Consider the following 25,228-nt stretch of genomic DNA (forward strand, 5'->3'; position numbering starts at 1 on the left):
TAACAGAATCTAAATGAAACCCTAAACTGAAGTCCCTCAGTTAAAATTAGCAACAGTTTGATTTTAATTCGACGCTCAATTTGTTTATTCTGTGGCATTATGAATGAGCACATGATTCAGAAGGCATGTATTTCTGCACCTGGACACCCTGGACACTCGGCTCCCTCCCCTGCACTTCTCTCAATTAGCTGCTCTCTTTGATTATCTTTCCTGTCATCTTCCTTTTGTTTGGCCTGTCGATAGTTGTAAACTGCCACAGATGAGAATATGCAAATGCCCTTGTCACACAGCTCCTTTCAAAATTGATATGCCATTTTGTTGCTGTCATCAAGCTGTTTCTGAGCCCTTTGAATAGCACGTTGAATAACAAAACATGGCTTGAATGGATTATGACAGCTAATACACAACAAAAAGAGGAAGTGGCCTTTGTTTTCAGCCAGTGGTCGGGCCTGTCAGTAATTACGGAGACATTTCTGGTCCATTGAGAGAGAATTGAATGGCATATTGGAAAGTTTTCTCGCTTTTTTTGTTTTGATAACAAAGCCTCAGAGTACACGATTAGCGTTCCGCTTTTTTATCTGCTGACATTTCCCATGCTGTTCACGCTGACGGGGTTGTTATGGAAGCTTGACATTACTTGATACCTGAATACCGCCTTTCTTGTTTTTTTTTTTTTTTTTCTCAGTGAGATCAACCGGCTGGACCTGGGCCTCATTGTTGAGGTGTGGAACAAAGGCCTCATCTGGGACACCATGGTGGGGACAGCCTGGATTCCTCTGAAGAGTATCCAACAATCAGAGGAGGTCAGATTGTGCACCCACACGCGAATCATATAGTCCAGAAAAAAAGCAGGAAGGATTTTATTCTAAAATATTCTGTATTTGTTTTGGGGAAAAAAGTGTGATCCATGAAACAGAGGTGCTTCTTTGCATTTTCTTACCAACATTACTTGGTTTTCATTGGACAAAAAGTTACTCTCAGTAATGATAATAATGACATAGACTAGGTAAATGAATAGACACAAAGAAAGTCAAATTGCATACCATTGTAAATACCGATATACATATGTAATAGGGGTGAAACAATACATTGATTCGGATTGATACATCAATTCAGTGATCAGCAATTCAATATAAAGTGCCCCAAGGATGACGTTTTTCTGTCGACTGACAAGAAAGTTAGCATCGCACTAGTTCCCTCAACAAAAATGCAATGGGATTTTTCCATTGGATTTCGGATTATTGACATTTATCGTACTTAAACATTTTGTTCAGCAAGATAATCTTCACAAATGAACACCACTTTCATGATTATTGAAGCCCAGTTGCAATCTCCAGAAGTAAAAAGTTAACGTTGGGCTTGAAACAAACTACATAACTGGTTCCCAACTGGTGGGTTGGGGTCCAAAAGTGGGTCGCCGGTCCATTCTGAATGGACCGCAGGTGACTTGCAAATGTGACAAGTTCGTAAAAAAACACACTTTATGTTTAAGTACAGTGAATTTCTGGCACAGAGCTTTTATTGTGAAGTGATGTTTTCTGCTGTAGAGTGAGGAGTAATGGACAGCTTCTTGATTGCATGGCCAAACGCAAGTATGACGCTGTTGAACTTTTCTTTTTAGAGAACATATTTATTGAATTTATTCATGAGATTTTTATTGTTGGATCCTTTACTGAATGCCATATGTTTTTTAACGTTTCCTTATTAACTATTTAAACAAGCAAAAGCCAGCAGCACTCGGTGTCCTTCGTTACAAACTTCTAATACCTTACTGGTACAGGCAATTAAACACACAGACCGGTTTCGACAGGTGTCTTCCTCAGTGTGTGGGGGAGAAAAAAAAAAAAAAAATTGATTGTTTGTCTATGTGGGAAAGCTGCAAATGAATTGCCGATTTGGGATAAATGAATTTGTCTGAAACTGTAACTGAATGTATTTAATCATGTGGACCTTGACCTAATGACCAAGGGGAAATCTGGACCCTGTGGCTGGACCAGTTGGGAACATGACCTAACATCACCACCATAACCAGTATGTAAAGCAGTGTTTGGCATGGTGTGGCATGGCATGATGACATTCTGAAGTCTCATGTAGCCACTTGTTAGCCTTTAAAACACATAGAAGCTTCACAGGTGTTCACAAGTCGGGTATCAATGGACCTATTTTATGTTGCAGATGAAAACATAAAAGTCTCTTAAGCTCATGTTAACCACAGACCTTATTTCATCTAACCAAATCTCATTCAAAAAACCCATTGACTTTGAGACAAGGGTACCCCGTCTGCTGAAATGCAAACTCATTTCTAGGTTTAGGACTCATTCCTGCGGCACTCTATGATTGATGCGAAGCGAAAACATAACTACATATCTTCATCCCTAAGATAGGCCTACATTTTGAACTTCCTATGGCACGTCTGTGTCACCATTTTCATCAAAGCACACCTCCTTCGTAAACTTTCAAACAATGCTAGTGGCCTAGCGCAAGCAGCTATGAGAAAGACAATGAGGACATTAAGTGATAGCGTCTAATTTCAATGGCAGGCCCCTGAATTTAATCGAAATCATATCATGGCGGACTTTTTGATATCAGCAAATACTGTATTGTAGTCTTAACCATCAATATCGTATCGTATTGTGATGAAATTTGTGATTTACGCCACTGATATGAAATTGCAGGAGGGCTCAGGTGAGTGGATCTTTCTGGATGCAGAGGTCCTGATGAAGGCTGATGAGATATATGGCACCAAGAACCCAACACCTCATCGAGTCCTGCTGGACACTCGCTTCGAGCTGCCTTTTGGTGAGTTACCACAGTTGCTAATCCCTTGTTTTTTAAAAGTACTTTGTATTTCTCATTCTGGTTGTCTAACACATCAGAATAAGGCAAATCTCCAATGAATAAACCACAGGTGCTTATGTAAGACTTTTCCCTTCGCCGTCTTTTCAAGTACCTGCTCTGCACTGGTGCATGAAGTCGAGAGTACATTTGTAATTCTAGTAACCGCGGGGCAAATCAAACCTTGATCCACTGAGTTACACAAAGGCTACACGTGTTTCCTGCTGAAATGTCAGCAGTCTGTTTCTGAGGCTACACAGGGAGAAATATCCAGCCTGGGGCTCTGTTGAACAAACTGATGACATCTTGTAAGCTGGTGTCCTGTAGTCTTATGTAAGCATACTCTGCATTGATCCGTCACCTCAGCTCAAACAGAAAAAATATGAACGACATTCATTAGTAGAGTACGAGGTCACATTTTTCTGAATGAAATGAAATCATAACAAAATAGCTTTATCTCATTGCATAATGTGAAGAAGGGTACTTCAGTTGAGCAACTAATGACTTGAAACAGAGCGCTCCTAGATATTCGTCTTTGTCTATCTGGTTCCACTGGGGACTTTGAGTTTCTGTCCTGCTTAAATTGAGGGCTGTGTGACTCATCAGTGGAAGGTCCTCCTTTATTAACTTAAGTCCAGTTAATATAATTTGGTCTTTGCCAGATTGTTCCATTGTGGCCAACATGATTAAGAAACCATTAAGAATGCTCTTTTTTCAATATGAAGCTAAGAAGACTGTGGGAGAGTTTAGATCCATACTCCCATAGCATGCCATTTTAACATTTAATCAAACAACACTCCACTTTGTAATTACATTTTAGATATCCATTATAATTAAAGATATCCACAATAAGATTCTTACATGTAGAAATTATATTTTAAGATATCTACGATCTACTTTGATTGTAAGATTAGATGAGATTAGCTTTTATTGTTTCCCTCAGGAGAAATCTGTCTTTGACATCCGAGGAAATGCAGGTTACACGGCCACACACATGTACAATCAAACTACATTTAACATACACCGTCAGTCTCAGATCCATACACCCCAAGAGTATTGCTCAGTGTCACTAGAGCCACAGGTTGCACAAATGTCCTACCTGCAGTAATTGCACAAGAGTCCTGTACAAAATTATTGCACAAGTGCCCCACACAAAGTAATTGCTCAGATGTCTGACACCAGAATTTTAGATTGTATAGTCATAACTAAATTTAAGATGTCTTGAAATCCTTATGAAGTATAAGAGACAATTTTATCATTTTAACCCTTTGAAACCTGGAGCAACATCCCTTTTCTTGTGCTGCTTTCTTTGTGACACCTATTACAAATATTTTAACCGTTGAACGCTGAGCAAATTGGTGAAATTTCTTTCAGAAACATGGGGAAAAAGTAACTTGGTAAGAAATGTCCAACAAATTGCAAAAAAAAGGGTTTAGAAAATTATTTAAAAAAAATAGGGAAAAACGTTAAAATATTTATAATAATAATAATTATTATAATTATTGCATTTTAAAATTATGTTACAGAATTATTATAATTTTTAAGCACACTTTCTAGGTCGTCTTGTTTATTTGTTTTTAACTTTCTTTCCTCTTTTTTTGCCAATTTTTTTTGTTTTTAATTGTTTTGTTCACCAATCTTTCGCCAGTTTTTTGGGTCACTTCATCTTTTGTTGCTCATTGCCTTCTACCCATGTTTTTAAAAGAAATCAAGTCAGTTTCCTCAGGTTTCAAAGGGTTAAAGCAGCTGTGCGGAACTTTACGTTTTCGTTGATTATAGTGCCCCCTTTGGTCGAAGCGGTATGACACCCACAGCCTGGTGTCGTAAAATTCCGATTGTAGCCGGCATTCAGCTTCATTCATAAAATCTTGACTGCAACCAGCAATTACCGCATGCATTTGTTTTGGAGAGCGAGAGGAAAATTATAAATGTTCTGGTGTAGCTCTGAATTTCTTATAAACTGAGGACAACTGCCTGCTGTATATTTGTGTTCATGGTCACAGTCACAGATAATTTTGTGGTGTTTGTTGTAACGTTACTAGACAAAAGCGGTTCACATCAGCTAACGTTACATTTAGCTTGCTTATAACTTCCATGTCGTCATATATTGAAGTGAAACAATGTCTAACAAGTTGTGCTATATTCTCTAAATAAAAACAAAAATTACATACCTGTCGATTAGGAAAAGGGCCAACTCGGGATCAGTTTTAAAACCTTTCAAATCTCTCTCTCCACTTGGTGAATGCCCGACCGAGGTTTACACGCGTTTGGGCTCGAGCCCTATCACTGTCCCGTTTAGCCTTCTTCTGTTCTTCTGTTCTTTTTCTTTTAGATGGTGCTCCTTCTTTATCCGCCATGACATCGAAAGTACAACCAAGTCCTTATAGATACATCTGGTAAAACTGTTATGTGTTCAGCAATGCCCGTTGCATACCGCTTACTCGAAGAACACTCTCTGTAAACACGGCTCTTCTTCTTCTCTCAATTTATTGGCGGATAGCAAACAACTTCCAGGTGCATACCACCACCTACTGTACAAGAGTGTGCAATGTGTCCGAAATCATTCACTACTCCCTACTACATGTCATTTAGCCTGTTTCTTAAATCCTACTCATAAACACGGCTCCTTCTTTTTCTTCTGTGGTTTAATGGCTGTGGGCTACTGCGGGCGAGCAGACTTACTTCCGCCTCCGGGTGCCGTATTCTGGTTTGCTGACTTCCGCTGTGTCCGACCCGACCAAGGCTACGCTACATAGCCATATAGAGAAAGGCTTTTTTGTCGCTGTTGGGCTCAAATAAATATGCAGATCTTCAGGAGGGGTGACACGAACTAGGGACAGTTTTATAAATGGTAAAAGGTTCTGCACAGCTGCTTTAATAACTAGACTATATATGTATTGCACATGTCCATAATGAAAATCTCCCTTGTCATTCTGAACATTTCAGATATTCAGAATGACGTTCCTCTTAAGAAAAATTTAATCACTTTTGATATTTGTGTGTATAGGGCTTTCAATTTTAGATATCCACAATTGCATTTTTGATATCCAGTTTGATCTACAGTTAGATAATGCAATTAGAGAGATCCACAAATGTAGCGTTGATATCTGTTAAAATTAGATTATGGATATCTAGAATGGCTTTTCATATTGGGTATCTGAAATGAAAATTATGACTAGTAAAGACTGGATTGTAGATATCTTAAATGGGATGTTTTTCCTAGTAAGAATTTAATTGCAGAAATCCAGAATATTTGTTCTGGATATCTTAGGCCCAGTTCAGACCAAAGATTCGAGATGAGACGAGTTGAAACAGGCAACTACTTGCAATGCGCTGTTCTGCAACGTTGTGAAAACCTGCCGGTTCACACCAATGCAGTTAGATTAGACAGTGCATTATGTCTATGCAACAACTCTCTGTACTTCTGTTCTGATTTCCAGCTTCTGTTTCCTTATTTTGTGGCTGAATATAATCTGTAGCTTCTTAAAATATGGATGAGGATAGTGATAGTGAGATACTGGCTAGTGGCTACAGTTGCATTTGTAGTACTAATGGAATGGCGAACAAACCAAGCATCAGATGGCCTGTATTCATAATAACTATGCCACAATGATATGAATAACCAGCATCAGTTAATCAACGTGTGTGAGGGGGCATACAGGGAGCAGCAGCAGCAACCCACCCGGGGCTTGGTGGGGACGCAGCACCTGCCGCAACATGCAAACACGCCATCTGCAGCCATTTTGACTCATCCAGTGGACTCTACAGTCACTACAAGCTGTTGAACCAGATGACCAGCCTTAAGTTCTAAAACCAGCCGCCAGTGATTTGATCAGCTGAGCTGCACGTGACACCATCAGCCGGCTTGAGTCAAGCTCAGACGACCAGTTCACACCGCTGCAACTTTTCTCCGAAATGTTCTAAAATGGTTTCGTCTTGTCGCGAATCATTGGTCTGAACTGAATTACAGGTATCAGCAATATGTGTCCAGTCTAGCCACTAAATGTTAAAACAGCTTACATATGAGCCACTAATTTTATTTTTATTTTTCCCAGGGGTTATTTCAGTGATCCTAAAGATTGGAGGATTAAATGTCTCCTGTGCTCCCCCTCTTACTCTCTCCGTTTGTAACCACAGTTCTGCTCGCAGTATCTGTTACTGACACATCATATCGGACTCAAACCTTGTGATCAAAAGGCATCAAAGTTAAAGCAGGGTGCTGTTCGCTGAGTGGGAGAGGGCCTCTTTCTCTGTTTCAAGAGGAGACCTTTCAAGGTTGCAGGAGGCCATCATGACTACCAGAGCCAACAGAGCCATTCATTAAAGCTGTGGGTTGGTGTGTCTTTGAAGCTCTGGCCTTTGTGTGTGTGGCCTTTAATGTGCATCTTTCTACACAGCACCGCAGAGCCCCTGGAAAAATGGGAATGGTGACAGCACCTGAACTGATACCTCTTTTTTCTTCTCTATATACGCTAGGGGTTAGCTTTACAGCTAATTTGCACCCATAGTCCCAACACAAGTAAAAATGACAAATGTTAAAAAGCATACCTTACTTGATGGAGTTGTAATGAAAATAAGAGAGATAAGAACCTGGAACCTTTGTCCTCACAGTGGTTAACAAACAATACAGTCGGATAAGTCTCAAACACAACAAACAAGTATATCAAATATATACTGCCAAGACTCAGCTGTAGCATCTTTGGACACAGAATCTCTGCTGCTGTTTCTGATCCTCCTCTCTTAAAGGAAAGCTTACCCCCCTAGATGACCATTTGTAAATCAGTTACTCACCCCTGTGTTTTGTTGATTTGTTAACTTTGTCCTTCTTGCACGCCTCTGCTAAACAAAGAATCCAAAATTGGAGAAAATTCTGGATGAATTGAAATCATAGGGTCTGTGTTCAAACTCTCACACAACTTGTACAGTATAATCCAAGTTTCATTTATCCAGTGGTACATTCAGTACTTCCCAAAGAGACAGCTCTTTCTGACTGGGAACTTGACTAAAAGTTAAATTTATCTATGCTCTTTTCAAAGCCAGATTCTCTTGAACGTACTCAAACCTGACTCAACATGGAGGCTGCTGGTCAACACTGAACTGATCAGTTAGGTAGTTTGTGTTACTGTGTGACTTTGATGAAGAAGAATTAACTCTTTAACACACCAAAGTCACACAGTAACACAAAGTAACTGATCAAGGTGGTGGCGGACCAGAAGCTCCTGTGTTAAGCAAGGTAAAATATCTTCTTTAGTGAATGAAGTGGATTTAAAGCAAGCAGTTTATCTTTTAGTTCAGTTCCCTCTTGGCAAGTACTGTCTCTTTGGGAAGTACTGAGCATATGACTGGATAAATGAGACTTGGATTATACTGTACAAGTTGTGTGAGAGCTTGTAAATTGATTATTTTGATACAGTTTTGCTGTCGTTAAACATGGACCCCACTGACTTCAATTCATCAAGAATTTCCTCCATTTTAGAAGATCAAAGATCAAAGTTTTCTCCACAATTCAACGTAAAGGCCTTTGCCCATTTAGTCTGTTTTTTTGTACGAAATTGACGCACGTCTAGAAATGAATACGTCACTTTGTGTCAATCATGTTTGCACACTGAGTCCAAAACTTGATTTTCATTAAATTTTTAGGAAAGGTTTGATTTTCTGCATTTTTCTCATCCGTCAGAAGCCTTAAGATACGTTTGACCAAGAACGAGTGAAGAAAATGTGGCTTTGGGACACCGCCATGACAAGACAGAGGAACGGGGCACACAGAATCATTTCATAACTGGAGGACATCTCCGCCCCTTAATGCAGCTGTAGTGCCAAATGAAAGACAGGGAGGGAGCGGTGACAGCCAGATAGTTAACTCCAGCGGAGAGAGACAAAGGAGGAAATGTTTATTTTGTCACATATTGTGAATTTTTGCAATGAATAGAACAATAAAACGTATTGGTCAACGGATTAAAAAAAAACACATATCCAAAAAAAAACGGACTTCGTGTGCAAAGGCCTTAAAACAGGATGATGAATATATGAGATGGTGAAGGAGTTAAGTATTCCTTTCAGAGTTCGTCACTATTGCTGCAGTAAATAACTGTCTTCTTTTCCTCATTCCTAAGAGGCACATGAGAAATTAAACAGCCATAAATGTATTATGATGATATCCTGCAGTATGATGCTTAAAATCACAGGGAGCAGGATGTTGACTTCAAGCACAGGTTCATATGTATTTGTTTGCTGTGTACATATTTCTATACCAGATATCCCAGATGATGAGGCGCAGTACTGGACGGGCAAGCTGGAACGCATCAATACCATGAGAATCCACGATGAGGTGAAGTCATCAATGTCCTGCTGGTTTGAGTGTTTGTTTCACAGTTATGAAGCAGATTAGGTCAATAAATAATCTTTGGTTGAAGAGAGCGTGCCTGTATGTTCCTGTTTACCACTTCTTGTGCTAATGACGCAGAGCTGCTATTTTTATTTTTGTTGTAAATGTTGGAGTCGTGCCAGTGAAAGTATAATAGAAATATGACGACATGAAAAGCATGCTTGATGCTCTGCTGTTTTTTCCCCCTTCTCTCCTCTGTAGTACCCTCTTCAGGATGACGTTCAGAGTCGCCCACTGCCGTTTGCGGCTTCCCAGTGCTGTGAGTGTTCCTGCCCTTACTGCTTTCGGCCACTAGATGGAGCCAGATGTCCACCCTTTAGCTCTCAGGCTTGGCTATAATTTCCCCTCATTTCCTTGATCCTGATGAGCCAAATGTAGTTGAATCATTTGAATTCAGTCTGACTAATTATTCTTACTAACTTAATCAAGAGTCCATCAAGAGTTACAAAACAGGAGCACTTTTTTTTTTTTGTTAGCACAACCCCTCCTCCGTCTGTACCTCTCACTTGTAACGTCTGCACTTTCACCAGGCAACTATTTCGGATGGGCTGACCCACTGAGTATGTAAAGCACACTTTGATGAAATTCTCCCCCCTGGCCAATCCTCAGTGCCCTCTGCATGTCCTAATGCCCAATATTTCCCAATAACATGTAATCTATAATGTTTCAATGCATTTTGTTCTCATTATTTCACCTTACACGTGATTTTCCGCAATGTTTTCCTTGATCTTCTTTGGCCTTTTTACTTCCCTTCCCGCTCTTGATGTTTACCTGTTTTATGTCCTCTATGCTGATGTCATATAATGTCATTACCCCTGTTAGCTTTATCCTTAAATCACTGGATTAGCACACATCCCACAATAAAAGTCAGGACAACTCATTCTGAAATCGTGCTTCGTACATTTTTTTTTAGGAAGACTGTTAGAATTCAACAAAATATTGAGAGCATACATATTTGAACATGTTAAGCATTGCTTATAGAGATATTTCTGAAAATCTGCCAAACAACAGTAGCCCTTTTCACATGATAAAAGGGTATAAAATGTAGTTGCATCGTTAAACTGATAGGTGGCAGTCTTTGCTAAACTATATTTATCCATCACTTTGACATTTTATCATCCTCCCAGAAAATATCAACTGAAACATCTCACCCCTCTTCCTCCACTTTATCGCTTTGAAAAGATAAACTCAGCTGTCCCCTCCAGCAGACGCCAAACTCATGGGTAGCTCTTAGAAGTTTTCTAAGGGTCACTGTTGAGGTTGATATGGCCACTTTCAGAAAGTGGTTTGTGTAGATGCCCTTCTTATGAGCAACACTGGTCTGTCATTGTAAGATTTCAAGTTGTACAGTATAATAACAGTCCGACTTCCATGAAGTTAGGTAATCTGTATATTTCTTGTTCCTGCCTTTCTTTAGCAAACAAAAGCTGAGCTCTATATGTGAATGAAGTATCTGATACAGAGATAGAGCAGCTCAATGTCCTCAATTTAGCAGGAGAGCATGTATAAAGGCATGGTCTTTTAAAGGTGCATGACCTTTGACCTCTCAACCTCCCTATTAACCTGGCATACACTGACCCCAGTTTGTATATTTCTTTAGCTCTTAACAGTTTGGTCCATGAAAGTTTTAACTCCTCAGCACCCTCAGTTTTGACATGAGTTAATGATAAGCAAGGATTTAAAAAGAATACTTGCTGTCACTTGAAACATACAAATGTTTCAGGAAAGATTTATTAATTCATCTCGCCCTGTTTCCTGTTGCAGCTCTGGATGACCAGGACAGTGCCGTAGATGACCGGGATAGCGACTACCGCAGCGAGACGAGCAACAGCCTGCCTCCACGATACCACACGACGGCTCAGCCCAACTCCTCCGTGCACCAGTATCCCATGGGGCCTCGGCAGCAGCAACACCCAGACTCCTGCGCGGACTCCATCCACAGTTTTGACCTGGACTACAGGGACCGGAGAGGAACCAGGTAGACAGAGTATTCACAGAGTCACCCATACACACCTTCACTTCCGGTTTTAGATTTACAGTTAGTTTAATTATCATTTTAATTAGTTTTCTTTTGGATAGTTTGCCTAAACAAAGTTCCAACATGGCTGGAGCTTTACTCTTTTTTACTTTTTTCTTGCCATGGCATAGTGGATGGTTCATTCAGCTGCTTCAGTAGACCAGGAGGGATCTGTACTCTAGAGGCGGATTTTGTCACACCCTGTATCCCCAGCCTCAGTGCTGGAGTGCATTTAAGCTCTCTAGCTTTTTAATTTACGTTATTGTTGTTGTTGTCTACTGGCTTGCACATCAGGAGGCACATCAGACTATGTGTTTTGTATGACTGAAGTTGTCGAATGTAGTGAAGATGGACGAAAGTGTCTGTGTGGCAACTATATTATATTAGAGGAAAAGACACGATCCAAAAATACCACTGCCATAGAAATAATAATATGTTGTTGTTATACCACTACCCAGCTTTTTTCGAGGCCAGTTTTGGTCAATAAAACAAGTGGTCTCAGTGCAAGGAATCTACTTTTGTGCACTCGTGGATTGTCATGGAATACATGTGTACCAGTGAGACCGCTGCAAATCTGCCTGTGTGGACTGATAGGAAGTTGATCCGGATAATTCAGCATCAGAAATAAAAAATGGGACTGCAGCCAGGGGAAAGCTCATTGTTAGTGTTTCTTTTTGTCTTGAGAGTCTGTTGTGTTGGTTGAAGTTCCTGGTAGTTTGATAGGCTCTGAGCATGGTTTAGCCATATCACTAAGGAAATCCCCTCGGTCACACATGGACGGAGTAGGGCAGTGACACACATGCATTTCTTTGGTGATTAAAAACGTGTTCAGTGGACGCCATATGGCGATGATTTAGCTGGCATTTCTCGTGGACACTGTTGCAGGCTGAGTGTTGAAGTGCTGATAAGCATGGCGGCTGCTAGGGGCTTAAAAAGATCTAAATTCACAGAGGCACACACAGTCACTCTTACACTTGCATGCAGTTTTATTATCCATGCACACTAGAATGTACAACAAGGTATTTTTGTTATTTGCATTTTTCTTCAGGGTAGCTTAACTGTCTGATGACAATGTAACAAAGTGTCTTTAGATCTCACAAGATCATTCAAAACTGCTGCGTATATATTATGCCTGTAATCTCTGTTAAGAATGTTGTAATATCATTATAACATTGATAACTAAGATGAAATGTGTCTTCTCATTTGCATGAAACGGTTCTTTTTTTTCTCCATTTTTCATTCTGCTAAACTTGTGTTTGCATTTTTTTTTCTTCTTGTGTTGTGCTTCTTCTTTTTTATCCCTGCATCCCTCTCGATCCCTTTGTTAAATCCATTCTTTGACCCTAAATAGATCATTAAACCATAAAGGAAGGGTCAGAATTATACCTGTAGATTCTGGCATGGGGGTTGAAGATTGGGAAAACAAATACAAAGGGCAGGGCAAGCCTCAGCTGAGTGACTTCTTGGACGATGAGGAAGACAACGTTATCCTTCGAATGGGAAAACCCTACTCAGAGCCATTGCACACCTCTATCCGTCAAAATACTCAACGCAGTGGTTTTCTGCCTGCCACCTACCCTGAGGGCTATGACACTATTGATCGGCGGCGAAAGAAAAAGATAAGGGACCCAGGAGGGTTGCTCGCTACAGAGGCAGACAAATTGAGAGAAGAGGCTTCTCCCTCTGACCTTGCACTGCTCCGTGAGAAGAGAGGGGAGCTGTTTATGCGGCAGGTAGTTGAGATGCAGGAAGAGGAGGAGCGCATGACATCTTGCCTCAGGCCATACCAGAATGGCCTTCTCTACAAAACAAGGATGTGGGCGAAAAATGAGCTGGACAACACTTTGGAGAATTATGTGGCATACAAAAAAGAGCAGGATGCCAGAATGAGGGCACGGTTCGATTTTGATTTAGAAAGTTATGATGATCTGCACTACTCCGTAGGAGCAGAGGAGGACATTGATGACCTTGCCTTTATAGCAGAAGACTTTCACCCAGAGAATTCGAGGCATTATAAAGACAAATATTCTTACTCCTGTCACAAGGAAAATTCTCAGGGTCCTCGAGAGAAGAAGTGTGGAAAAGCTAAAATTGGAGGATGGGCTCCGGAGGCAATGCTTTCCCCTGTAGAGGAACCAAGTGATGAATATGTAGACCCTATGGATGAGCTCCAGTGTCTAGTTGAAACTGTTTCTGAATACCTTGCTGAGAAAGAAGAGGAAATTAGCAAATATGGTTCCCTTCCTAAATCAAGCAAATCTAGGCTATCGTCTCTGGGTAGCTATAGAACCGATTCTTTTGGAGAGGACCAAAATAGTTCATCAAAGGATCCTAGAGGGGAAACCCAGTCACAACCTTCTTCTGACCAGGGTATTTCAGGGGTGAAAAATGCCATGAGCTCAATATTTAGTTCTCTCACTGACAGAGTTGGAGGAGGCCCCAAACAGCCTGTCCCGTCTCCACAAGCCCCATCTGCGCAACCCTCCAACCAATCTGGACTAACAAAACTGTTTTCCTTCATTCCTAAATCAAATAGCTCAGCTCCTGTGGCTGTTGTATCTCCAGTGGAAAGTCCTCATGAAAAACCATTCAGTTCTTTGCCTTTTCAGCCACCACGTGATGCCAAAACACAAAGTTATAATCAAGAAACAAAAGCTCCCATAAGGAGCCAGACTCAAACAAGTACAAAAGAACATGTACCAGAGTTTGTAACCAAACCTCAAAGCGCTCCAGGAAACTCAGTCCTGGGGAAATTAAATCCGTTAAAGCTTTTTTCAGGAGGAGATAATGGGAACTCAGCTGAACAGGCACCAGAGTCCACATATTCTCAAGTCCATGCACAGTGGGATGAGAAACATGTTCATCAATATAAACAGTCAATGACAGCAGAAGGTGGTGGGAAATCAGAAAAAGACAAGTATTTGGAACAAAAACAGGATGAAAGTATATATGGCAGGCAAAATCCAATGACTTACAAACAAGAAAACGTGCCTACGCCAGGGCCAGCAAAGCCGACTGGCCAAACACAATCAGCAAACACTGGATTCTTCAGCCCTTTTAAAAAGTCATTGAGTTCATTGATCACACCCTCTGTCCCCATTCCACCTCAGGGAGCTCCACCTGTAGCAGTTTATCCAGTGTTTCGAACCACAGATGATCCCCGACTAGAGAAACCAGTGGAGGACCCATCATCGAGCAGTAAAATCAAACTGCCTTTTCTCTCCTCTGAAAATGCCTCCACTCAGCAACGCCCCAAAGCAGAGGGAGGCATGCTCTCTGGTTTCTTGAAGTTTGCATCTAATGAAGATGTTAGTGCCTCAACGAGCACACAGAATCCTGTGCAATCATATCATGATTCAACTTCAACAACCTCCACTACCTTTACACAGAATTCTGCTGTGCCCCAGGAAAACACGGAGAAAGGATGGTTTTCTAGCATGTTTAACCCTACCTCTGCTCCGTCTGGTTCAAACCAGAATTTTAGTAGTAGTCAGCAATCTCAGAACAGCAAAGTGCCACCTGACTCATATGCACAACACACGTCAAATCAGAAACCAACAGCCGTCCCTCATGGAATGCAGCATCAAGCTCCCCATCAGCCTGAATCACAAAGTTTTCTGACAGGTCTTTTCAAAGGGACCTCAAATGAGGACATCTCTCATATGGGCTCTAATCAGCCCAAACAAGGAGGGCTGCTATCTGGACTTCTTAAATTTGGCTCTACCAGTGACCTGTCTGGCAATTTGCCACAGCAGGCTTCCCATAACAATCAACCACCCAGGAGCAGCACTCCCCCACAGTTTCCTAATCACCCTCCCCCACAACAAGGTTCTTCAGTACCACGGATGGGAGGCCTTGTCTCAGGGCTACTGAAGTTTTCATCAACAGAAAATATACCACATAACACACAGCCGTCTGAAGCTGAAAAGCAGAGGAACATCCCTGGATATTACTCTGGCCAGCAGCAGACTTCAGATGAAACTCAGCAAACACAACCTCAACAAAGGGGCCTGTTGTCTGGCTTGCTTAAATTTGCATCCTCCGAGAATGTTTCCAGCAGTGAAACAGTTCAGCACCAACAAAGCAACATTCAACATAATCAACAGGGTTTCAACCAAGAGAATACTCAAGGTCCAAATCGAGGGCCTCAACTCAGGAACAGAACTTCAAGTCAGCAAGGTGTCCAACAGGAGACCAGTAAACTAGGCTTTATGCGACAACAAACGGTTCCTCTCCAGCGAACACCATCCCAACAAAGTGGTCTTTTATCTGGTCTTTTTAAATTTGCTTCAGCAGACAACATAAAGACGCAACAGCACCCATCAGCTCAACAGCAGAGAATTACCCCAAGTAAATCCAGCCATGAGCAACCAACGGCAAGAAATATCCCAATGTCCAACCAAAATCAACCACAAAATAGCTCAACACAAAAAACAACTCAAGCAAGTGGTCTGCTTTCTGGACTATTCAAGCCCTCCACAGAAAATAGGGCTCAACAGCAACAGCCCGAAATCATCCATGAAGCACAACAACGAATCACAGTGCCAAGCAGCCAGACTGCTGAAGCACAAGTGGAGACAACAAGTCAATCTGGAGTGCTCTCAGGGTTGTTTAACAAGTTAACAAAATCATCTGAAAACGTCGACACAACCTGCCAGACATCAACAGGACAATCACTGAACCAGAAAGGCAATAATTACACAGTCACAATGCAGACCCCACAACAAACACAGTTAAAGACCAATGTAACACAACAATCCTCACAAGACCATGCAGAAACAGAAAGAAGGATTCCACGAACCGCCCAACAAGGGTTTTTATCAGGACTGTTTAGCAAGAATGTAACTGAGGACCCTTGTACTCCTAAACAACAAGAAACGTCAGGCCAGATTACAGAACAACAGACGACACCATCAGCTAAGTTCACACAGTTACATTCAGGCATATTAAAAAGTGCTTCCTCAGACTTTGGAAGGGACAGCAGCCAAAGAGTTGTTCGAGATTCTTTTAATCCAGGACTGAGCAGACATGCTTTATTCGGTGCACCTGTCTCAATTGACACTGAAAGTTTAGACTTAAGAACATCAGCTACTTTTGCACGGTCACTTCAGAGTCAGGCAACATACTCCTCAATTAGCACGGGTAACTTATCTCAGTTGTATTATTCTGGCTCACTTCAGTCAGTTCACCCAATGGCTTATAGTACAGGAAATATCCATTCCCTTTTACAAAACCATACAACTTCCTCATTAATGTCCCTGCAGCCATACACTGGTGGAAGCACTTCCTCTTTGTATGGAGCAACCGGGCAACATCTTTACCAAGATCAGTTGTCCCCTTATGGTAGGACTCCCTCTTACGATGAAAACCAGTGGATCCGTGAAAGTGCTCTCTGGCAGCAGTTTCAGAATGAGTCTCAGAATTATCAATTCCATAGAGAAGATCGAGCCTATAGACAGAGCTGTGAGGGTGCGTCATTACAGGCATCTGGTCTTCCCTGCAACTCCTCAAATACATATCAGCCATTTAACTCCTCCACGCCATGGCAAGGCGTTGTTTGCCAAGAGCAAATTCAACCATATCAGTTTGAGGGACATGGTAATGATGATCCTTATTCCAAGAGGAAATTATGGAACAGCCATGAAGACTTGGGAACCATAGAATATTCATCTAACGAGGAAGGTGCTTTGAACTTAACTAATAAACAGAGTAATGCAAAGTTTGGGAAATGGCACTCGTTCAATGATGGCAGCACTTACAGCTTGAATGGGGTTTCATATCATGAAGGTTATTATGAGGAGATGGCACCAAGCTTATCTTATTCAGCTAACTGGCAATATGGAATGGATAATGCAGTCCGACAAAATTATCATACCGATGGCATGTTTCATCAGAGTCAGTTTAATTTGAATAGACCAATAGATTCAAACTGCCCCCCAAGTGCCAGAACTGAGACAGAAGACTCCCTGTACCTTGAAGACACTGAGTGGTATCAGCAGTGGCTTGCACTTCTGGAGCAAGGAATGTGGTGGCCAGCAGAAGATGGTGACTGTGGTTACTTTGTTTACACAGATCATGAGTACATTTATGCCTTGCTTACAGATGCAGCAGGTGAATATGTGTATGCATGTGCCCCAGAAGGCGAGTCTTTTGGAAATGCACAGAAGTTTGATGGTTTTCCCAGTGCTTGGCTAGACAGTGAAATGGTTCAAGTCTGTGGCTTTAAAATTCCACTTTACAATGAGGATGAGCTTCTTTGGCTACCTGGTCAAGATCACAATGATTCTCAACTTCTTAATGCGCCCCTAGATTTGTCTGCTGCCTATAGAAAAGGAAATCAGATCATGAATTTAAATCTTGAGCAGTTCTCCCAGATGTTTGAAAATTCATTTCTGTCACAAGGGCAACAAGATTTAGATTTCACATCTTACAGATTAAACAAAGTCAGGATAGATCCAAGACAGCACAATGACATTTATGAAAACCAGTGCAGAGATGTTATTGACCTTTCCTGTCATAATAAAGACCACATTGGCCCTTATTGGAACAACCAGGGAGTTAAGACATTTCTTGCTCAAAAGGTTGCCGTTTCCCTGAACTCTACTCCGACTGCAAATGCCAATCAGCAGCTACTATACAACTGCTACCAACCCTGCCAACGAAGGCGTTCATCCACTGGGGTAACAGTGAAACATGTGGATGATGTATCAGAGAGGGAATGGAGGGAGAGAGTTTCTCCAGGAGAACCACAACCTAACCGTCAAGTCAAAAACATTTCTTCTCTCATATCCTCTTTTGTGGGCAAAACATCACAGGCAGAATCAACTAAACCTAGTATATCCTCCACTGACAGAAATTCAAAGAACATTCTTACGTCAGGTTTCCAAAGTCTTAAGTCAAAGATCATCAAAGAGGAATCTACGGCTGTGACACAGCCAGATTTAAGTGTTAAACAACAAATGCAGACGCCAGCTACCACACACAGAAGAATTTTGCCCACAGTTCAAACAGCTGCTGAAGTGACTCACCCCTCAGTTCAGTCACATACATCTTCACAGAAACCAAGACTTTCACGTCAGACTACCATGTCACAACAACCAGCCCCACAAACACAGCCCAATGTCACAGTGCCTTTAGGATCTAAAGAGTCTCTCACTAAACCTGGACCACCTGGACAAATTACAGCTGGAAAGCCAGTAGATAAACCAGTAGAGAAACCACCTGAACAACAGGCAGGCATCATGAACTTTCTGAAATCTGCAGTGGGAATGGAAGAACCTGTGCCAGATCCCCAGAAGGGTTCTCAAACATGTCTCAATGACCAGAGCAAAACTGGCAGCACTGCTTCCTTACCAGGCAGTGCCCCTACAAATAAAGAGGCTACAGGAGTGTCAAATCTCTTTGGATCAATTAGCAGCCTATTTAGCGCTGAGCCCTCTCCCCCACAGAAACAGGAAATGAAAGCCAGTGTTACAGAGGGCTCACTGGCATCTAGACCGAAGGGTATACAGAGACAACGAACAATGGACCAAAGTGGTACCTCTCGGCCCACACAAAGCCAACCCCCAAACAAAAGTATATCCCAAGCATTTTCTCCCAGTTCAACAACAGGCCCTGCAACAAGCAGGTCAGAAACTATCCCTTCTACAGAACAGACAAAACATGAGACCGGAACTAAACCATCCGGTGGACTGTTTGGATTTTCAATTGGAGAAATGTTGACAGGATCAACAGCAGCTGCCCAATCTGGACCCACAACTCCATCACCTGCAGCAGATACAGCTCCACAAGAAGAATCACTTGGTAAAAGTATATTATCAATGTTTAGTGGGCCAAACACTGCTCAGGCTGCACCTAAAACTGGGCCCTTGCCTCAAGCACATCCACCAAATGCAGCTCCACAACCCCCTCAGCAGGAATCACTTGGTAAAAGTTTACTATCAATGTTTGGAGGATCAAGTCCTCAGCCTCCCCCTCAAACCAAACCTGCTGCTGAGGTACCACAACAGGGAACTGCTCCTCCAAAAGACCCCCCAAATACAGGATTTCTTTCAATGTTTGGTGGTCCCAGCACCCAACAGCAAGCCCAAACAGGATCTTTTCTGGGGGGAATTCTGCCAGGGTCTTCAAGTTCAACTGAAAGCCCAATGAAAGGACTGTTTTCAATGTTTGGTGATCCCAGTCCTCCACAAGCTCAGCCACCAACATCGTCATCTCAACAAAAAGTAGCCAAACCACAAACTCAACAACAAGGGGAGCCTCAGACACAATCCAAACCACAAGCACAGCCACAACCACAAGGGCAGCCAGCCACCTCTGTACTTGGGGGAATACTGGGTGGCTTGTCCACCTCTAGTGAAAGTCCGAAAAACACTCTGTTTTCCATGTTTAGTGGCCCCAGTACTTCTCAAACACCAGGAGCTGGTGGAAGTGCAAATTCGTCCACTTCCCCAGGGACTGCAGCTCCCAAAGAACCTGCAAAGAGTATACTATCTGTTTTTAATGATGTTGTGTCACCTCCACAGCAAACTCCTGCTGCCTCATCTGCTGTTGTTACTGATACTAAAGAGCTACCAACAGCCCATGGGTCTTCCCAAATGTCATCTGTTTCCAGTAGCCTTGTCCCAGCGGTAGCCAATGAAACATCAGGTGAAGTGCACGCCAGCTCATCCATTGATGCTACTGTAGATAGTACACAGTGTGCCACAATGACAGGCACTGATATTGCATCTATAGAGTCAAATTCAGCATGTGTCACTGTGCAAAAGAAAACAGACACAGAAGGGGCATCTCAAGATTCTGCTCCCTCCAAAGAGCCACCATCATCTGGCCTTCTTTCAATGATTAGTGGATTAGGGACACAGGCCCCATCCTCACAAGCAGGGTCCATGTCAGACAGTCCAGGAAAAGGTTTGCTTTCATTATTTTCTGGTCCCAGCACTGAACCGAGTGCTAGCCAGACAGGTCCTTCTCCTCCAGGGTCTGCACCTGCATCATCAGCCCCCAAAGACCCACCAGGCAAAGGTTTGTTCTCCCTGCTTGGAGGCTCTGCCCCTCAGCCATCTTCTCAGCCTGGAAGTTCTCTGTTAGGGGCAATGTTTGGAGGCTCTTCACCCCAACAAACAGCTTCTCAAACAGGGGGTTCATTACTAGGTGGTTTATTTGGAGGGTCTGCCCCTCAGTCTACTCCTCCCGTTGGTCCCACTAAGATTGGAGGAACTGCTCCTCAGACAGGGGGGCCCCAGGCAGGGACATCCTTACTTGGAGGCTTATTTGGTGGATCTGCTCCCCAGGCTGCTGGACCTCAGACTGCTGGGTCTATTTTGGGTGGTCTTTTTGGAGGATCAGCAGCTTCAGCTACAGCACCTCAGACTAGTGGGCCATTTGGTGGATTGTTTGGTGGGCCTGCTACCCAAACTTCAGCAACCCCAAGTAGTAGCTCTATATTGGGAGGTATTCTGGGGGGACCAGCTTCTCAAACAACTACTGCACAGACTGGTACATCTCTTCCAGGTAGCGTTTTATCTGGAGCTTCAGCTCCTAATCAGCCATCTGATAAAAGTTTGCCCTCTGTGCTTGGAGGATCTGTTCCACCCACAACACCCACTACAACTGCTACACCAAAATCAAGTGATGACCAGAAAACTTCAGCTACATCTCTTAACAGCACTACTTCTGATGAAACTGCTCTACTAAAACCCAGTGATGAAAGTAAAACTGCTCCAGCACTAGCTAGTCCTGAAACTGATACTGCTACCAAAAGCAAAGACCAGCCAGAAACACTACAAACTGACAGTACAGCTCAGTGTCTTGAGACAAGTTTACCCAAAACAGATGGCACTGTCGCAGAAGAAGTTAAATGCCAAGATGCTGACAAGCCAACTACTTTAACTCATGATATTCAGTCTAAAGAATCTGAAACTTGTGCACAAGCAGCACAACAACCTGCAAAACCAGAGCTTGTGAGTGGTCAGTTGAGTCAAGATACAACAAAACCTAAAGTAGAAGAGGAAACACCAGCTACTCAGTCAGCAAATACTGCAGTCCAGGAACAGCAAAAGCCTCCAGAGCCAGAGAAATCTGTTGGTGACGCGGCAGCAGATGCAGTTACAGGCTTTATGTCCTCCCTTTTCAAACCAACAGTTGCTCCTCCTGAAGGTCCTCAGCAACAGCAGAAGAACTCACTTTTTGGACTGGGAGGAACAACACCCCAAGCTGCTCCTGGTCAGAGTGGAGCATCACTATTAGGAGGCATTTTTGGAGGGTCCAACACCGATACAGGAGCTCCACAAACCGCTGGATCATTACTGGGAGGTTTATTCAAGGGTTCTGCCCCTCAGTCTGGTCCTCAAACCTCTGCCCCCACCACTGGAGGGTCAATATTAGGTGGGATGTTTGGAGGAGGAGCTGCTGCCAAGCCTGCAGGTCCCCAGACTGGTGGATCATTATTGGGTGGGATGTTTGGAGGATCTGCGGCAACAGCACAGCCTGGTGGTTCTTTACTTGGAGGAATGTTTGGAGGAGTTGCTGCTCAGACTGCAGGGCCGCAGGCTGGAGCATCTATACTTGGGGGGATAGGTGGATCTTTATTTGGGGGTATGGGACAACCACCTAAACCATCTGAACCAATACCAGCTGAGCGCAAACCAGTGCCTTGCACTACTCCACAGGCACAGATTAAGAATGAAAGTGTGCCACCAAAAGTATCTCAATCTGGCACTGAGACTAGCACAAGTAAAACAGTGGACTCAACCCTACCAGATAAGGATCAAATAAAATCTGACAGCCTTACAGGTAGTAGTGCCGTGGCATCTGAGGCAGCTTGTCCAGAAACCCCCTCTTCTGTCACCAGTGCTTCGGTAAGCACTACATGTGATATCACCCATCAAGTAGAAAATACTGAAAAAGAGACAACAGCTGTTGAGGGAGAGATAATACACGAGAACCCCATGGTCATTAAAGGAGACCCTGAAAGTAAAGAGAATGATAAATCAGCCCCAACTGATGCCCACCAAGTGGATACTAATATTGCTCCTCCAGTTAATCAGTTGCCCAACAATGCGGAGCCCCCTCAAGCCAAGTCTGTGCTTGGTTTTATTTCATCACAGACTGATGCAGGAAAATCTCTTGGGTCCCTGTTTTCACCAACAGTGTCATCAGGTACTCCATCAATGCCTCAAACAGAAGGAGTGAGTGGTCTGTTTTCAGGATTAAAAACCCTTTCTGGAGGACTCTTTCAAGAGGAAAAACCTGCTGCTGGAAAACAAGAGCCCCCCACCACTTCATTATTTGGGACAAAACTAAGTTTTCCTTGGCAGCCAGAGCCACCTAAGCCACAAGCTGCCCCAACTGTAACATCTCAACCCAAAACTAACAACACACCAACAAGTGGTCAAACACATACTGTACAAAAGGTTGCAACATCTGATGCCCAAAAAAGTGAATCGGTAGGTTCCGCAGATGATATAGCAAACCCCCAGATTTGCATCTCCACTCCTGAAGTAGATCCTTCAGCATCCCTGACCCCAAAGGAGAAGGAAGGGCTTGTAGAAACACACCCCTCTGCAGGTCCTACCTCTGGAGTGCAGCTGGACAACCAGTCCAAGATGGATCTATTGAATGCAAAAAGGCTAGTAGAAGCATAATAAATGGCATTTTCCCTAACCATTTATGATGCATTGACGTTTTGGAAAAAAAAAATGTATTCCCTGTTCAGCTCTGCAATCCATCCTCACTAGTTTAATTTAATATTTAGCTTAAGCATGTGTGTATTTGTGTGTGTTTGTGCGTATTCATTAATGTGGGTATTTTGTGTGTAGCATCTACATCATTATAATTTCAAATCAGAATTCCAAAAACAAAATCTACATATTTATATTTTCATGGGCGAGTCACATGTGAATGTACTAATCAAAGAGAGAAAATTTCTTGCGCTGCTCTTATGATACTGGCTCATGGTTCACTTGAACTTTAATACTCGAATGATATTCATTTGGATTTTAGTCCTCATAGTTGTGCAATTACAAATCAAGTAATACCCTCAGCAAATGCAAATGACTTAGCAACTGTTTGACAAATTGTGTTTCCTCTTTAGTTCGTAAAGAGACATATTTACATGATCGAATACAAGCCTGACTGCCTGCAGTATTATAATTAATGTAAATTTAGTTTTGCATGGAATTCTGATTTGATTTGTGTTTTATATTATGCAGTAAAAATTATTTTACAGTTAAGTTTATCTCTTCACATATATCACATTTTGTAAATCCCTACCATAAACCCAGAAACTGCAGTCTGTTTCTAAAAATGATAGCAGTTGTGAAATGCCACTTTATAAAAGGTAAAACTTCACACACACAAATCAGCTCTGCATATTTTATTGTCTTCACCCATTTGCATTTCAACCCTGCATCTCCATTTGTTTACTAACCATCAAACACCATTAATATGTACCCTGTCTTGTGAACAGATGAAAGGAAAACATTGACAATAAAATATGCAGATGTAATTGTGTTTAGATTTACACACGTTTAAGCAAAGACTAGCATTTGCAGGGGATTTGGTACGTCATACCACAAATAAGAGCATGCGCTTCTGTGTGTAATTTCTATTTGAAAATTCAGTTCTAATGTAGAAGAAGAATATGCAGTGTTTAATGCATATTTTCATTATTTTCCAACATGCAACAGCCTCCCTGCAAGGTTGGATATCTTTGTAGGGCATGATGTGGTGCTAGTATACTATACCAACTGATCATTTAGAAGGGGTATTAATAAAAGTAGACCTTTGCTAAATAGTTAAATAACATTTGAATATAATTTGTAGTAGATGAAAGGGGTTTATGCCAAAAATTACTTGTGTTGATTGTTTTAGTATAAAAGCATTAAGACTAATAACGAGGAAGTACTTTGTTTTATGTAATAATTCTCACTTATCTAGCTTTGGCTATAGGAACCACAAAAATAGTATATATCGTAGTCTTTACCCAGTTCTGCTCTCAATAAAAGTGTTTTAACGATGAATATTTTCCTCACTCCTCTCTCACCATTGTAGTCCAGTGGAAAGTAGTCGCTTTGGGTCGTCAGGAAACCTGAGCCAGACCAGCTCCCAGCTTAGTGAGACTGGCCAGGAGAGCACTGGAGGGTCAGAGCTGGAGGAGTCCTTCCACTCCTACCACAGTACTAGCTTTCACCCCTCCACCAATGGACAGGCACGCACCAACGGACAGCATTCCACCAATGGACATCATCCCACCAATGGACACTCTACTGACGCTGAGAAGGAGAGACATAGTTTGTCCCCTGATGTAGGGCGGGGCCTGAAAAGTGACATTCCAGCAGAGAGAGGGTCCTCTAAACTCCTAAGGTACGGTTTTTGCTTTTTAATACTTTTGTATGTCCTATATTGAAAGTGCACGGCAACTGAGATTGTCTCCATCTCGTTCTGCCACTCTACTCCTAAATCCACGCAACCCAGGTTCCATGATGATGGGCCGCCATTACCCTTTACCCCATCCAGAGTTCGTTGGTTGAAGGCCATCAATAAAGTCAGGGTTCAGCTCCGGGAGGTAGGCAGTGTTCCACTTCAGTATCAACAACATCTGATCTCTCATCACCTCTGAAGTCTGACTTTCTTATCCTCTTCTTTCCAACCCTATTACACATACGCAAAGATTACACATATCCATACACAGACATATCCAAACATTTGCAAGTCTTTGATAGTGGTTGAGTTTAACCTCTTTGGTGGTTTAAGATGATGCACTAAATTGTATTATAATGACATTAGAACTGTAATTGTTTTTTATTTCTTGCAACAAAACATGTTTTCTCCTCGCCACGCTCATGGTTACACAATATTTTCTTACATCATTAGGTCCATCACTTATTGTTTCAGGGATCCATATTTTGCATTAATAGATGGTTAATTTATGGCAGTTCTCAGGTTCTACTATGACTAGCAATTACAGTTTTGGACAAATGTGTCACTGA

At 42.2% G+C, this 25,228-nt stretch overlaps 1 protein-coding gene across 2 annotated transcripts in view; it reads left to right on the forward strand.

Annotated features, from left to right (window-relative positions):
- Positions 1–25,228, forward strand: part of LOC125905893 (protein unc-13 homolog B-like) — a 91,786-nt gene that overhangs the window by 26,022 nt on the left and 40,536 nt on the right. For both annotated transcript variants that reach the window (XM_049604180.1, XM_049604181.1), the window contains exons 4-10: positions 686–803; positions 2,676–2,799; positions 9,090–9,163; positions 9,422–9,479; positions 10,985–11,198; positions 24,291–24,602; positions 24,714–24,804. In XM_049604180.1, coding sequence (XP_049460137.1) covers positions 686–803; positions 2,676–2,799; positions 9,090–9,163; positions 9,422–9,479; positions 10,985–11,198; positions 24,291–24,602; positions 24,714–24,804 — 991 coding nt within the window. The remainder of the gene's footprint in view (positions 1–685; positions 804–2,675; positions 2,800–9,089; positions 9,164–9,421; positions 9,480–10,984; positions 11,199–24,290; positions 24,603–24,713; positions 24,805–25,228) is intronic.

The sequence above is a fragment of the Epinephelus fuscoguttatus genome, linkage group LG18 (genome assembly GCF_011397635.1).
Source record: "Epinephelus fuscoguttatus linkage group LG18, E.fuscoguttatus.final_Chr_v1".
Taxonomy (NCBI): domain Eukaryota; kingdom Metazoa; phylum Chordata; class Actinopteri; order Perciformes; family Serranidae; genus Epinephelus; species Epinephelus fuscoguttatus.